The 16,672-nt window shown below is 47.7% G+C and overlaps 1 protein-coding gene across 2 annotated transcripts in view; it reads left to right on the top strand.

Annotated features, from left to right (window-relative positions):
• Fstl4 (follistatin like 4) overlaps positions 1 to 6,523 on the top strand; it is a 395,011-nt gene extending 388,488 nt beyond the window's left edge. For both annotated transcript variants that reach the window (XM_060363730.1, XM_060363729.1), the window contains one exon: positions 1,318 to 6,523. In XM_060363730.1, the coding sequence (XP_060219713.1) occupies positions 1,318 to 2,020 (703 nt within the window). In that variant the 3' untranslated portion in view covers positions 2,021 to 6,523. The remainder of the gene's footprint in view (positions 1 to 1,317) is intronic.
• The last annotated feature ends 10,149 nt before the right edge of the window (positions 6,524 to 16,672 follow it).

Here is a 16,672-nt window from a genome sequence, read left to right as displayed (position 1 = left end):
ACCCAGATCCTTTAGGGACTGGCCACTCCCCTTCCTTCCTCATTTCACAGAGCACCCCCAGGCTCTGTAAACTTCCCCTGCTGTGTCATCCAGACCCCGGAGAGCTCACTACACATGCCTCTGTGAACTGACATATGTATGTCTCCAGGAAGAAATGGTTTGGGTTTTTTGCACGCCAAAGAGGACAGTAGCCTCCTAAGAACCTCTTTCCTGCAGAGCCTCAGAGCTTGAATGGTTCATGAGCCCTCACCAGGACGCTAGATTCAGACAGGAGTGGTACAGGCTCAGGCTTATATGCTCCTGAGTGGCTCTTGAGTTCAAGTTCCTGTTAAGAGCGCCGTTTTTCTCCCTCTGGTTCTTTAAAGGAGGCTTTAAAGTCAACGCCTGGGGCATTTTGCCTGCTCTGCAGATGTTAGTTTTTTCAAGAGGAAATTATAGACACAGGGATTTCTCCCATTCCTCTAGGCTCATTCAGCACTGAAGGCCTCTGGGATCAAGGCTCTGAGGCACAGGATCTCTGAGAAAGAATGCCACCTGGAGTCAGACCTTTCCATACTTGCAGGCAGTCTCCAAGAGAATTTCAGTAAGCCAGGTGTGACCACCTCCCATCCACACGAGCTTGCCCTCAGATCTAGTCTTCCCAACCACCCTGGGGAAGGACAGGCCTCTTGAGGGTCCCTGACCCTCAGAGGGGCAAGCAGCTTGTCCTAGGCGCTGTAGCCAAAGGGCATTACACAGCAGCACCTGGTCGTGTGCTTCTGAGGCCGAAGTCAAGCAAGGTTCTTCTTGCCCTCATCATGAATGCCAGAGGGAAGACCGCACTGTGCTCCCCTCCCCCAACACACAGAGCTACAGATAAGGAGTTCTCTCCTTGTTTGCTGCCTCTGTGTCTTCAAATCCTGATGTAGCCCAGGAGCATCCTTATGACAGCCAGGCAAGAGAAGTACATCTCAAGTCTTTCTCTCCACGCCCACCCTGCAAGACCAGATCTCACACTAACAAAAGCTAGGGAAGTAATCCAGAGGCACCCCTAAAGAGAAGCCATGGATGGCCCTTCCCCTTCCCTTCAAAAGCATTTTTTCTGCAAGTGGGTGGGTTTTGCAAACACACAAATCCACCCATCCTTTGTCCTCGTCTGGAGGTGGCTAAAGAGTGTGGCTGGCTGACTCCTAGAAGCATCTCCTGCAGAATGACAGATCTTATTAAGAGACCATTAGATTGCCAGAGGGTTAGGATGCCATCATTTAAAACAAGTGACAGGTCCCCTGTCCCTTACAATGGCCTCCTGCTCCCTGACCCCCATTGCTCTCTTCCCAGGTTTGGCTTCATCTTCAACAAGTCTGCCTCTGCGGTCCACAAAGTTGACCTGGAGACTCTGATGCCCCTCAAGACCATCAGCCTGCAGCACCATGGCTGCCTGCCTCAGGCCATGGCACACACCCACCTCGGCGGCTATTTCTTCGTGCAATGCCAACAGGACACCCCCACCTCCACCGGCCCCCAGCTGCTCATTGACAGTGTCACAGATGCAGTGCTGGGCCCTAACAGCGACATCACAGGCACCCCCCACGTGTCCCCAGACGGACGCTTCATCGTCAGTGTCTCCAGCAAGGGCCCCTGGCTGCACGTGCAGGAGGTCACCGTGCGAGGGGAACTCCAGACTCTCTATGATCTAAAAATAAACCCAGGTATCTCGGACTTGACCTTCCAGCATTCTTTCACCGAAGGTAACCAGTACAACGCCTACGCCACCCTGGACAAGGAGCCAGAGCTGCTGTTCCTGGAGCTGTCCACCGGGAAGATGGGGAGGCTGAAGAACTTGAAGGAGCTACCCACTGGGCCAGCCCCACCCTGGGGTGGGCCCCGCAGAGTCCTGAGGGACAGCGGGCTCTTTGGACAGTACCTCCTCACGCCAGCCCAAGAGTCGCTCTTCCTGATCAACGGGAGACAGAACGCTCTGAGGTGCGAGGTGTCAGGCATAAAGGGTGCGTCCACAGTGGTATGGGTCGGGGAGGTATGAAAGGTAAGGAACCCTGGGTCCAGGAGTACCAGTTCTCACACCGCAGCCCCAACCCAGTGCACTGTACATTTTCACAGACAGAAAAAAGAAAAAAGAAAAAAAAAAAAAAAAAAGCCAAACCCTGTACTTCGCTTTGTGGTTCGACACAAGTTCCCTAGTGTAAGGTATGCGCTGCCACCAAGATTGGGGGGTTTTCATTCAGAAGTATGATTTGACGCCTTGAACTGTGACGAGAAACACTTGCTGCTGTGTGCGGGAAAGTCACCTCCATGCCCGGCTGCATGCCGCGTCGCCTGGGGACACCGCAGAGCCTAGGGACCCTGCTGCCCGGGCAGACACTTCTTCCGTAGGTTGCCTTCACAGTCATTGATCCTAACCTGCCGGCCCCAGCCAGCCTGCGCCCCAAAGGAGTGGCCTGAGCGGCAGCCTTGAGCAGAGCTGTCTCTCTTGAAGGGCTGGGGACCCCACTTGCTCCATCCCGGACGCTGCTGTTTGCTTGCTTTTCCAGCTGAGCTCTACACCCCTGAGGGAGAGCCCCTGAGACTTACTACATCCTGGGGAGTGGAGAAATCACTCGCTTTATTTTGGAATTTTTTTTTTTATTAAAACTAATTTTTTTAATATCGCAGATGCCAGGCTGCAGAGAGACGCTCTCCGAGGTCTGGATGTATTCTTTCCTGCCTTAGGCCAAGTCTCTGAGGGATGAGGGTCCCCACCTTACACTCCCCACCCGTGCAGAAAAAATTGACATCCAAGAAATAGCGGAACCACGCCATTGTGTTGGCCCAAGTGCGGCCCATACCAGGTTAAAATCTATGCTGGGACCCCCAAGAGAGCAAGCTGAGCCCTGTGTGCCTGCTTTTCACCATGGAAAGGCAACTCCTTATTAAGGAAGCCTAATGTACCAACAGAAGTCCAGACCCCAGGGCAGACCAGCCTTGCTAGGCAAGGGGTAAGCAGCCTCTGGACTTCAGACGCCATAGTGCCATCCATCCAGAGCCCTAAGGCTGTGCTTCTTCTTGAGCCCTAGGCACCAATGCCTCGGCCCCTGTCGCCACGCTGCAAGAGAGCCCTCTTCCCGGTTTTCATCCCCACGTCCCAGTCTACACACTCTCCACCAATGCAGAAGCCACAAAGAGCTGTGTCAGCCCCTCCCCCTTCTGCCTGTGGTAGGCTCTCGAGCCAGCAGGAAGAGGCACAACCCAGCCAGCCTATGGGGACCACCTGTGTCAGAGGCTTTCAGCAAGAAAAAGACTCCCAACCCAGGCTTCTCAGAACGCTCCTGTCCCCTGCCATGTCCGTGGCCAAACCATACCTGCTTTCTCACTTGCATGATTTAGTCTGCAAACCCTACAGCACTGAGACAGCGGGTCCAACCCCCACACTTCAGCCAACTTAGCCGCTTTCATCTACCAGCAACGGCCATGACTTTGAAAATACACAGCGCACCTCACTCCCGCTTCCTTCGTGAGTACTCAGTCCCGCCTTGTCCATTCCGGTCTCCTGCACTAGCCCAGCCTGTCCCTCACCTTCTGTCTCTTAGGCCACTAGACACCTGACCCTTACAGCCCCAGGCATTTACCTGTTACATATCCTATCGTGTTTCAGATTTGGGTGATGACAAGGCACACACAGGTTGAGGATGCCGAGCTCAGGGGCCTGAGGGTTAGTATCACACATCAGGAGGACATATATTACCCCTTTTTCTATCTGCCTCCAATTCTTGATAGGATTCCCAGAGTCTGTTTTCACTAACACCTTCCAATGTTCACAAATTTCTCCTTTTGGAAGAATAGCATCTGCTTCAAGCAGAAGGATCCTGGAGCCTCAAAGAGGCAAAGCACCATCCCCCCCACTCCATCCAAGCCAGAGTACTCACCCTTTTTGGATGTAGGACTCCAGAATCAAAGGCTAACCTAGTCCACCAAACTGAATGAAAGCAGGAATGCTACTTGGCCACTCTTCCCACACACACCTCTCTCTGCATATACCTGGAAAGCATCCCACATTTCTCTCTTCTTCTGGGAGAATTACTGGAGACAGCCAGCATACGTCCAGTGACCTGCATGCACGGATGCAGTTAAAGCAAGAACTCACAAGCCTGAAGCCTAGTCCGATGTCAGTAGGTGCAGTCACAAAAGTGGGATGACTCCCTGGCAGGGACACAGTAGTGGAAGGCAGAAGACCACAGGGAAACCTTCCCCTCTCTCCACTTTGGGGCCAGAAGAGACTCCTGTGTACAGTTCAAAGCTCACTGGCAGAGGACGGCAACACAAGCAGGTCTCCTGCAACAAGCCCAGCCTGTGGCGGTTGCTCTGAGGAACACAAAGATTAACAACTAACAGTTTCCCCAGGGAGGACTGGTTCAACCAACAAAGTCACCAGGAAAGATATTTACATAAACCCCATCCCTAATTCTTAACATTCGACTGATGACATAACCATTCAACAGTTCTCTTCTTTCCAGAAAGACAAACACCTATGCACCTGTAGCTACTGGCTTTCTGTCTGCCCCAAAAGCCTCCCTCTGAACATCCTACCCAGCTACCTATGAATACGTGGAAGAGAGACTTCCTGCCTGCCTGAGTCTGTAACCCTCTTGTCCGAGCAGGCCTGAGGGTGGGCCACCCCCAAAACGCTAACAGGATCTCTTCAGTCCCCAAACCACACAAATATCCTGCTGCCTTCCTGAATCCCAGGGGGAGGCTGGAAACAGCCTGAAGTCATGGCCAAGATGAAACACTGATGCCAAGCCGTAGGTTCTTTGGTGTAGAGAGAGCGAGCACCTCCAGAGAAGGCAGTTCAGTTCCTCTGCTCCTTACCTCCCCACACTGCGCTATCTCCCCCTCTGCCTGCTCCTCTGTTCAGGAAAGGACTCCAACTGCAGAGAGACAACCCCAGGAAGGCAGGTTGCAACCCCAAACAAAGCCGAGAGCAAAGGCTCTCTGCCACAGAGCATGGGAACTTGCGAGTCTTCATTCAGCTAAGCAGCCCGGAGTCGGCTTTGTACAACCGCATCTTTGTCTGTTGACCAATAACCTGTGAACTACGGGAGATCTCAGAACTGAGCTGTGAAAACAGATTCACTCTGGATATATTTTTGTACCACGAGCTAAAGTGTAGTTGCTTTGTTTTTTTTGTTTTGTTTTGTTTTGTTTTTTTGGTTTTTTTTTTCATGTGTTTCATTTGAATACTACCGATGCTGAATCATCTTCGCTAACACCACAGCTATCTCCAACCCTCCCTTCCAGAAGCAAGCCTCCTGGAGAACTGTTACCGCCACCACCCCCTCCCTCCTGCACACCCACCGATCTACCTCACATCTTCCTCCCAGGCACCCAGCACCCCCAGAATGCCACCCCAGGAGGCCAGAGGTGATGGAAGACCAGGAAGTGCTCCACAGGCCTCACCCCTCGTCCTGCTTCATGTGTGATCAGAACCCATGTGACAGCACCTTGCTGTCTGGAATCACAGCCCAGACCCTAGCTCTCAGTTCTACAGAGTTAGGATCTGGAGACTAGAGAAAAGAACTGTCAGGGTGGTCAGAAGGAAGGACCCTTGTCCAGCAATGAGAGAGCTGGTGACGTTTCATTTCAGCCCTGTGTCATGCTAGGCAGTCCACCCTCTCCAACCTCTCTCTGCTCCCACTTCATTCTCTTTCTTCCTGGTTTCCTTCCTTCATGAGTCCCCCTGTGGTGGCCCTCCTCCTCCGAGGAGCAACAACTCTCTATCACATCAGTGTCACGTGTCCTTTGCCCACAAGCGCTCCTTGTTTTGAGGGTTCAGGTGAGAAGTCACTCACGGACCTGATGAGACCATTTGCAGCCAGGCCACCACAGAGGCAAAGCAGTTTTGTTCAAGAACATCACTGACTGCCTTTGTTTGGTTTCTCTCCACAACCACAAGGGTGATGCGTGGGATATGTAAAAGATCCAGCGGGAGCAAGGCACGAAGGGGGTGACCACAGATGCTGGGGGCAGGTGGAAGGTAACCCAATTCCTGTTTACTTCCAGAACCTGAGGACCTGGGTGGCTTGGCTGGGCCTGTGGGCTTGGGCATTAACTTCCCAACAGACCCCTAGAGATAATAAGCAAGTGGCCTCCATATTCTCCTTTGGCTCTTTGGGCATTTAATTACACTTTGAGGAAGTGTAACTCAACCAAACACAATGGGTGAAATTATGGGATATATAGGGAGGGAGGGAAGAAACGGACTTCCAGAGTTCAGAGCAAGACTTTTTAGCTGGCACCGATGCACCTAGGATATTTTTGCTCTTTATACAGAGTCACGCTTGTGTACCTTTCTTTCCAAGCTCAACTTAATGACCAGTGACAGTCCATCTCCCATGGCTCACCCTCATGACAGCTCCCCACACTCACACACACACACCCCTGCCTGCCTCCTCTGCCCTCCCTCCCTGCCCCGGCCCCATGGCTCCCCATCTTCCCAGTGCTGCTGCCCTGCTTCCTGAAGGCTGTGTAAAATGACCCAAAGTGAAACTGGGCATGAAGTTTTGCTGGAGTGGTCGCACACTGTTCCATGCTGTTGTGTTGCCAAATGACCCTCAAGTTGTGGAACCCCACCCACCATCAAGAGCTTTACCCTTTCCCCACCTCAGAAAAAAACCTTTGGATCTCCTACAACGGGGCAGGTTGCATTCTTTTGAGCAGTTGTGTGGACTCCAAAATATATTTTCTGTAATCAGTATTCCTCAAAAGGCCGCCTGTAATTATTACACACATGTGAATTTTTCCTTATTTATAAGATATATATAAATTATTTTTAATACATCAACTTTAGTAGAAATTTGTACCAACCCAGTACCAGTATGTGGCATTTGAAATAAGTTTGTGTTTATTTTGATGTATGACACGGTATTGAAAACACGGTGTATTTACTGTACCACTTGACAAAAAAAAAAAAAAAAAAAAAAAGACTCACAGATTATCATAAAGTATGGTCATTGTCAATGCTCTTTTTCTGAGGATTTTACAATAAAACTTGGAAAAAAATTACCTATTTGGCACTAGTCTGTTGGCGGCTGTGAAAGTGAGAATTGACATATACGAGACCCAAGATTCTTTTCAGGTTCTCCATCATAGGTGATTCCCTTAATACCTCCCTTACGGCGCCAATTCCCACCGCCATGACATGAAGGGCTGGGTCTCAGTGTGTGGATGTGGAGGGCGGAGAGGCAAACATTTGTTTTAAAGCAGTGGCTCAGCCAAGCTGACCCACGCGATAAGCTGTCACGGCAACATAAATACCAAATCACTGCTGGCTGCTGACGCTCCGAGTACCTTGCCCAGGCCGTTGCCTAGGCACTCAAGTGTGCATTTCCAGCGTTGTGACCACCCAGGGAGAGATGGGTTATTGTAATTTTTTTGGTTGTTTTTGTTTGTTTTTTGTGGTTTTTGTTTGTTTTTGGTTTTGGTTTTTTTTTTTTACTGTGTGTATGTGTGTGTGTGTGTGTGTGTCTAATTGTCTGTGTGCATGTGGGTGTTGCTTCCCCCAGAGACGAGGAGAAGGCATCCGATATTCTGCAGCTGGGCTCGCAGGTGGGCCATGAGCCATTCCAGCAGCAGAGCCAGGAACTAAACTGGTCCTCTGCAAGAGCAGCAAAAGCTTTTAACCCCTGCCATTTCTCCAGCCTTTCTTTTTTTAATTAGCACATACTGATTATACATACCAGGATTTGCTATCATATTCCATGCATGTGTACAACGTACGCATATTTACGTCCTGTCACCCTGGATGGTGCCCCTTCTCTTACCCACTGGTCCTCTTTCTCTTCCCAGTTAGTCCCCATTCTACTTTCATGTTGTGTATGTATGGGTGGGGGGTGGGGTTATGTGTGTATGTATATGTATGTGTATGTGTGTTTATGTGAGTGTATCCCAATGAGTTTCGCTAGGGTTGCTTTCAGGATTATGGGGGTGGTGTGTTTGTAGGACTGTAGGTGCCTCCTCAGGAGCTATACCACTGAAGAAAATGTCTCTCTCTCCATCGGCAACCATTAACTGCCCACAGATATTCAAAAGGGGTGGAGCGTAGTGACCCTTTCCCCCTCTGTAAACAAGGTCCATTTCGATGGAAACAGTGGCTCAGGACGACAGAACTTGCTCCAGTTTGAGCCCACAGACCAAAGGACACTGGCCCCTGTGATCTACTCACATACAACAAAGCCTGGCCCTCAGCTCCCCCAGCCTCTGCTGTCTAGAGCTGTTCATTAACACTTGTGGGAAAGTGAGAGTCCAGCAATTTTCAGCAATATGGTGAGTCCAGCAATATGGTGAGCACTGAGCCACTGCTGTGTTAGCCAGGGTTCTCTAGAGTCCTCGAACTTATGGATATAGACAGAGAATTTATCGAAATGACTCACAGGCGGCAGTCCAACCAAGCCAACAATGGCTAGATGCGAATGGGAAGTCCAAGAACAGAGCAGTTGCTCAATGCCATGTCCTGAGTGTCATACACAGATACTTCTGTATCTGCTGAACTCCTGGAGAAGTAGGCCCCAATGCCAGGGAAGGAATGGATGTGCTGGCGAAGAGAGCGCAAGCTGGCAAAAACCAAGAGCTCCCTTCTTCTGTTGTCCTTACACAGGCTTCCAGCAGAAGGTGTGGCCCAGTTAAAGGTGTGTCTCCCACCTCACGATCCGGATCACAGCTGTGCCCTCCATTTCTGGATTGCAGTTCATGCCAGATGTGGTCAAGATGACCCCCAAGAATGACCAACACAGACAAAAGAGTGTCTATATAAGACAGAAGGAACTGAGGAAGTACACAGGCTCCAGAAAGGCAGAAGGGACCAACACCAGGACTGGGACCCAAGTTTCCCAAACTGCAGAAGGCTAGGAATCTGTGGAGGAAAACTTTTTTTTTTTTGAGACAGAATCTCATTATGTAGCCCTGGCTAACCCATGGATTCATGTTTAATCCCAGCAAACAGGTTAGAAGCAGAGGCAGATGAGTCTCTGTGAGTTCAAGGCAAGCCTGGACTGTTTACATAGTAAGTCTCAGACCAGCCAAGGATTGGTCTCACATAGTGAGACAAACAAACAAACAAACAAACAAGCCAGATGCTTCTGATACACCTGTGGTCCTCATGTCCAGGTATCATTTTGTTGTGTGAATGTCTGTCCAAAAATTTCTTAGTACTTGCTTCCCTGCCACTCCTCCAACGTCACTCGTCATCCTCATGGTGTTCAGAGTTTGTCCCTTCCACACAAAGCTACTAAAATGAAAGCCCTTTACCAGTGTTGGCCAATGGTGACCAATGAGACGGGGTAGTTCTGAGTAGTCCAAAAGAAGTGACACAAGGCTGAAGAGCCATAGACCCTCCTCTGTTTCCAATGGGCAGAATATTCCCCAACGCAGACAACAGGGACACTCTCGGTGTCTCTAGGGCACAAATAAGAAAATGCAACTTATAGAGACCCTGATTGGCCGGAAAGAGAGCCTCCCCTGCAAGATGCACACAGATCAAGCATACAGGAAAGCCCGGGAAGGTCTGAGTCCGTGTGCAGTGATGACCCACTTGGCAACCACAGTAGTATTGTTTCAGGGTGTAAGAAAATGGGCATAAGCCACTATTTTAACCACTAAGTTCTAGAATTATAAGCATGAGTACACAGGCTCTCACTGTGCTCAGTCTACACCCACTGATGAATTTGTAATTAGTTCAAAAGAAACACTGGGGGAACCCTGAGGCCCAGAGGGTCACCAGTGACTTTTTCAACATTAATGGAAGCAACAGAACCAATTTTAACACAGACCCTTTCAACAAATACAAAAGGGAAAGAAAATCCCCAGCTCATTTTTGTGATGTCAGAAATACTCTTTTATCCTAAAATCCAATAAAAAAAACATTCCAAGAAAAGGGAACTCATAAGCCTATTACACTTACAACATACATGACAACACTCTAACAAAAATACCAACAAACTGGATCCAGTAATCTAGGAGAACGGACGGTACATCATGACTAAGTCAGCTTAATCACAGGATTATAAAATTATTTAATATTACGGGAACAAAAGGTATGATCTTCCACATTATCAGATAAAAGGAGGAAAAGCATATATGAGCATCTTAAGAGATGTAGAGAAAGTATGGACAAAATCCTAAATTCATTCTCACATGACCTGGACCAGCAGGGTGTTCTTCGGTAGCAGGGGAGAGCCCGGAGAAGATAAAGAAAATAGGAAATCTGGGGTCAGGAGGTCTTACATAAGCTAAGTCCTCTGCTAAAGAAGCTTATTAGCAAATTCAGCACCTTATATACAGTTTTTAGGGGAAAGTTGGGACAGTGCCAGCAGCAAGCTATCATACAATGGGACAAATCCGGCGGGAAGCTAATCGAGCCACAAGGGGAACACAAGATGTCTCGAGCACACCCCAGATTGAGCACACAGCAGCCTTGGGACTGATAACCATAGCCCCTTGGGGTAGGAAGTACTGAGTTCTCAGCTCCCCCCAGGCCACTACTGCCAAGCACATTCCCTTGTTTTAGAGAAAGAGCTGTGTTCCTTCTCCATACATGAGGGCCTCAGTGAAAGCCTTGGGTCAGCTAGGGCCTCCACACTCACACATGACCTCCTCTTAGCATAGAATAGATGCTTCAGCCAGATTGTGGAGATAGAGAAGGGCCAAAGCAACAGGACTCCACTGAAGTGTGAAGCATTTAAAGTGCTCTGTGTGGGATGGGGAACAAGCCCAGGATCCCAAAATGACAATGCTGTACACACTGTCACCCTAACCGGAGCCACGGACAAGAAAAGGAAAGGATGGGCAAAAAGATCTGAAGGAAGCAAGACTATGTGGTTATGTATGCAGAAATGTTAACTGAATATATAAGACATGGACATGAAGTTAACATTAATGGGAATTCAGTAGCTGTATTTTCTCACTGCCACGATACAATACCTGGCAAAAGCAACCTAAGTAAGGGTGACTTCACTCTGGCTCACAGTTCAAGAGCATCATCCACAATGCTGGGGAAGCCATGGCTACAGGAGCAGAAGGTGGCCGGTCACATTGTATCTGCAGGCAGGAAGCAGAGAGATATGGCTATTCCATGACCACAGAGCCCAGGACTGCTGCTCTACATTTGCCACTGAGCATGGGGCCTCCACAGAACCACGCTCATAGAGGGCGGCATGGCCCTGAACCTCCCAGTTTGTAAAATAAACCGTTTCTTTTCCAAAATGCCTGTTCCTGTTCTTTTCTGTTGCTGTGATAAGACGCTCCAGCTTAAAAGCAACTTGGGGAGGAAAAGGTTTATTTGGTTTATACTTCCAGGTTGAAGGAAGTCAGGACAGGAACAAAAACAGGAATATGGAAGCAGGAACCACAGAGGAACACGGCTTGCTGGCTTATTCCGCACCCTGTGTTCCACTAACTTTCTTACATAGTCCAAGACCCACCTCCTGTCTAGGGATAACGCCACCACAGAGGGCTGGAACACCGCTTATCTTTTTTTTTTCATGGTGGTACGAGGCAGTAATCCCACCACCTGGGAAGTGGATAATCAAAAATTGAAGGTCAGCCTCAGCTATGCAGAAAGTTCAAGGTCAGTCGGGGCTACATGAGATCCTGTCAGAGAAATGGGGGATGGAAAAAAAAAGAGAGAGAGAGAAAGGTCTACATTTAAAAAGAATGAATGGTCACATGCCAGAGATCTAAACATTCAATGCAAGAAATGTAAAAGGAACAAGAGAGAAAACCTGGGGAAAGAAGGCAAATAAAAACAGTAATAGCATAAAAGAACCAGAAATACTTGAAATGTAAAAAAAATATATATTTTAAAAGACTGAGAAAACAAAAGCAAGAGCTCCTTCTTTGCAAATGCGTAGAACAGAGAATTTACAGCAAGACAGAGCAGGGAAAACTGGGGAAACAACATTAGGAGAGAAAAGATGACATTGTTATCACAGAGACAACACAGAATTTTTTTTTTTTAAGAAAAAATAGCAGATCACTTCATATAACAACTTCAAGTAATTTCTACAAAAACTTAAATTAGCCAAACTGTTTTCCAGCAGGGAAAATAGTTTGCCAAAGTGAACTCAAAAAAAAATTTTTTTAAAGAAATGAAGACCCCAAATAACCCTGTAAAAAAAAGCAAATCAATAGTTAATCTACACACAAAAACAGAAGTGAGAACAGGCCCCGGCAGTTTAAGAGGCAATTCTAATTTTACACCAAATGTTTGGGAAAACAGGAAAGAGAGCTCAATTCACTTTATGACACTAGTAAACTCTGAAGCAAATGCCAGCAGAGAAGAGAAAAGGACAAGAAAATTATGAGCCAATCTCACTTAGAGACAATGGGAAAATTCTGAGTAAAATTCAAGCAAGGCAAACTGAAGATCATACTTCATGAACAATAAAAGTGCACCCCAGTAATTCAAACATGGGTTAACCTCAGGAATACAACCCACTACATGAACATGGTAGGAAAACATGGTAGGGTCACCTCCGTGAGACAGGACTAGAACTCAACAAAGTTCAGTGCTCATTCATCCCTGAAAACCATCTTAATAAATGGAGACTCGAAGGGACAGGGCTGGAGGGATGGCTCAGCAGTTACAAGTGCATGCTGCTTTTGCAGAAGACCCGAGTTCAGTTCCAAGCACCCACATAATTCCAGCTCCAGGGGATACAATGTCCTTTCCTGGCTTCCTCAGGCACGTGCATGCATACACACAATTTAAAAATAATAAATCTTCCTCTAAAAAAAAAAAATAGAAAGGACTTTCCTTAGGAAATATGTCAGATTTGAGGATCTGTAGGAATTATCTTTGATTAAGACTACTGATTACAGCTGGGCACACCTTTAATCCTCAGCACTCGGGGAGGCAGAAGCAGGCAGAGCTCTGTGAGTTCAAGGCCAGCCTTGTCTACAGAGTGAGTTCCAGGACAGCCAGGGCTACGAAGAGAAAACCTGTCTCAAAAAATAGGGAGAGAAAAAAATGTCTTTCCTTATTTTATCTTGTTATGCCGTATTCAGTTGAGGCCTGCTCTTTGATGAGGGGAAAGGGAGGGGTGAATGTTGGGGAGAGGAGAGGCAAACTAAGAGAAGTGAACCAAGCAGAGTGGAGGAAGGGAAAACTACTGTATAAGAGAAGAATAAAAATAAGAAAACAAAAAAGGAACTGACTGGGCTAGAGGTACCTCATAGGCCATACTGGTGACATTTAATAACTACTGCTGGCACCCTGGCTTGTAGCATCCCTAACTGTGTATGTGTGAGGCTTATGAAGCAGAATCTCTCATACCCCAGGCTGGCTTCCGACTTTTTGTGTAGCCAAGGCTACCCTTAAATTGCTGATCCTCTCACTTTCACCTGTGGAGTACTGAGATTGTGTGCAACTCTGCCGGATAAGCTTGCAGTCTGATCTTTTCAGAGAGCCTCCGTGCTGGGTCTGAAACGGTGGCCTCCCTTTTCTTGGTGGGGTTCTCTCTCTGCCTGATCTGGTGACCCCAGGAGTGTCACATGCCCTCAGGAAAGATCACAGGCCAGACCTTCCTGGTAAGAGAACCTGTTTAGCAAACACCTGGGGATCCCTGGTGATACCCAAACTATGCCAATAAGATGTCTTTGGTGTCTTTCCACCAATGACCTTCGATTGTACCCAACCAATTTTACCCCAATTTTCACCAGACCTGCCTTCCAGACCACCAAGCCAAAGAGGCATGGACTTCCGCTAGTACCCTCCGCTGCACTTCGCGCCACAGCTTAACCAAGGAGCTGGAACACTTGAGCATCATCACTGGCTTTTGGAGCTCCCACATGTAACACCAGCCCCAGTGAGACAGGAAGCTTCGCCTAGCAGGCCTCACCCTAAAGCACTCTAGCCATTCCTGAGGGAACCGGAACCTTGTTCCTGTCCAGGAAGCCTAGGCTCCTGGCAGCAGCGGCTCAGAGAACATAAGGCGACAGCTGCATCCTAGGGACCACCCAGGCCCCCACTGGCCCTACCAAACAAAGAGCGACAGCCTGGGCCCCCACTGAACAGAGAACACGACAAGATTGCAAGCACTGTACCACTATGCTGGGCTCGAATAGAAATTTTGACGAGGCTTTATGGTTCCCCTGTGGCCATTTGTTGGGGACGGAGAAAGACTTAAAGTTGTCTTTTAACTTTTCACAGGCGACCAGGTGACACATACATTTACTACTTTTGTCATCGCTGTGATATATCACCGTGGGCAGCACATGTTTTGAAACCCAGGGGGTTAAGGAATACAGTTATTTTTATCAGAGAGACTAAGATTGAGACCTTGACAGCAGGTGACATCATCTTAGCTAGTAGATACTACGCTGAGGTAAAATGGTAAAAGTGCTCCCTTTGAAGTTGTCTTGGTCTGCCTTCTCTTGCTGTGATACCTCTCCATGACCAAAAATAATGTGGAGAAGACAGTATTTATTTGATTTGTAGGAGAAGCCAAGGCAGGAACTCAAAGCAGAAACCTGGAGGCAGGAGCTGATGCAGAGACCATGGAGGAGCAACTCTAACTTGGCTTGCTCCCCATGTCTTGCTCAGCTAATTGTTTTATTCAACCCAGGACCATTTGCCTAGGGTTGACACCACCCAGAGTGGGCTGGGCCATCCCACACTAATCATTAATTAGGAGAACTTCCCATAGATGTGCCCAGAGGCCAATTTGATGGAGGCATTTTCTCAATTGAAGTTCTGTCTTCCCTGGATTACATCAAGATGATGAAAGGTAGATAGATAGATAATATATAGAACCAACCAGCCCAGAAGTCCAAAACAAAGTAAGAATTGTCTCCCCTCCTGCAGCAGGGTGTAGGAGGTCCTAGCAAGGATGGGAAAATGGAGGTCAGCAAGCAGGCAGACAGGTAGCAGGCATAAAAATGCAAAGGGGGTACTGATGAGATGGCTCAATAGATAAAAGCAAAAGCCTGAGGACTTCAGTTCAGTACCTAGAACCCACACTAAAAGGAGAAAATCAGCTCCTGTGTTAATGGCACACACCTTTAGTCCCAGCACTCAGGAAGGCAGAAGCAGGTGGATCTCCGTGAGTTCAAGGCCAGCCTGGTCTACAGAGCAAGTTCCAGGACAGCCAAGGCTACAGAGAGAAAGCCTGTCTCAATAAATAGGTAAGTACAAATGTGAAAACAAATGTGTAAATCACAAATGTCATTGTTTATAGTTTATGTGAGCAATCTAAGACTTTCTAAAAACACATTAGTAAGATGCCGTAAGAGAGTTAGTCCAATAGTTCTCAACCTGTGGATCCCAACCCCTTTGGCAAACCATTATCTCCAAAAATATTTTCATTACAATTCGTTATGCTAGCAAAATTACAGTTATGAAGTAGCAACCAAATAATTTTATGGTTGGGGGTCACCACAACATGAGGAACTGTATTAAATGTCACGGCATTAGGAAGGCTGAGAGCCACCGGTTTAGCAGCTTTGACAACAGAAAACACAGCTGTGATCTGATATAACAGCAATAAATTTTTAAAATGTCAATTGCAAGGTGGCACACACCTGTCATCCTAGCCGTTGGAAGATGGAAGCCAGAGGACTAGGAGTTCAAGGTTATTCTCAGCTGCAGAGTGAGTTTGAAGGTAGCCTGTCCTACTTGACACACTTTCTCAAAAAGGCCATAAAAATAAAGGTATGCCAGTCACAGTGATGAACACAGTTAATCCCAGCACTCAAAAGGCAGATGCAGTCAGACCTCTGTGAATTAGAGGCCAGCCTGATCTACATATCAAATTCCAGGCCAGGCTGGCACCAGGGAGATGGTGGTGGGCTAGCCTGGCCTACTCCATAAATGTTTCGACAGTCAGAGACCATGTTCCAAATAAAAGCTAAACAGCATCTAAGACATGACACCCAGAGTTGTCCGCTAGCCTCATACAGACACAAGTTTGCACATGCACACACCATAAATTTGGGAATGATGCTTAAAACATGAATAAAAGGTTCTGAGTGCCGCGGAAGTGAGAACATCATTCCACGGAGACTTACGGCACCGCTAATTTTACCTGCTTTACAGACCAGTTTTCAACATCTGTACTTTAAAGGATGCCATGAACTGGATGAAAAGGACAGGTCACAGTCAGGAGAAGCATCCCTAGCCACAGAAGCAGAAGAATAATTTTATCTAAGTGCTAAGGTATTCTGCCCAGGAACAGCAGGAGGGCTCAGTGGGTAAAGACACTTGCCAATGTCTGGGTACCTGGGTTCAATCCTCAGGGCCCACGTAAGGGTGGAAGAAGAGAGCTGACTACCAAGTTGTTCTCTGATCTCCATTTGTGCTGTCATGGCCCATACACACACGTGAGCATACACATCAATAAAATCCAAAAAAACTTAAGAAAAAAGAGAAAGAGCAAGGCAATTGCAGCATACCCCTTTAATCCCAGCACTCAGGAGGCAGAGGCAGGCAGATCTCTGAGTTTGAGGCCAGCTTGGTCTACAAATTGAGTTCAGGACAGCCAGGGCTACACAGAGAAACCCTGTCTCTGGGAAGGGGGGGAGGGAAAAAAGAAAGAAAAAAAAGAGAGAAAGACAGTTCAATTTAAAAAGTAGGCAAAAGTGAAGAAGTGAAGAGCAGAAGTGAAGCCTGATGCCTGAGAAACAAAGGAAAGATTCCCCAGGCTCAACA

Source organism: Meriones unguiculatus, chromosome 11 (genome assembly GCF_030254825.1).
Source record: "Meriones unguiculatus strain TT.TT164.6M chromosome 11, Bangor_MerUng_6.1, whole genome shotgun sequence".
In the NCBI taxonomy this organism is placed as follows: Eukaryota; Metazoa; Chordata; class Mammalia; order Rodentia; family Muridae; genus Meriones; species Meriones unguiculatus.
The sequence above is the reverse complement of the archived record's forward strand: the minus strand, read 5'-3'. Positions and strand labels throughout refer to the sequence as shown.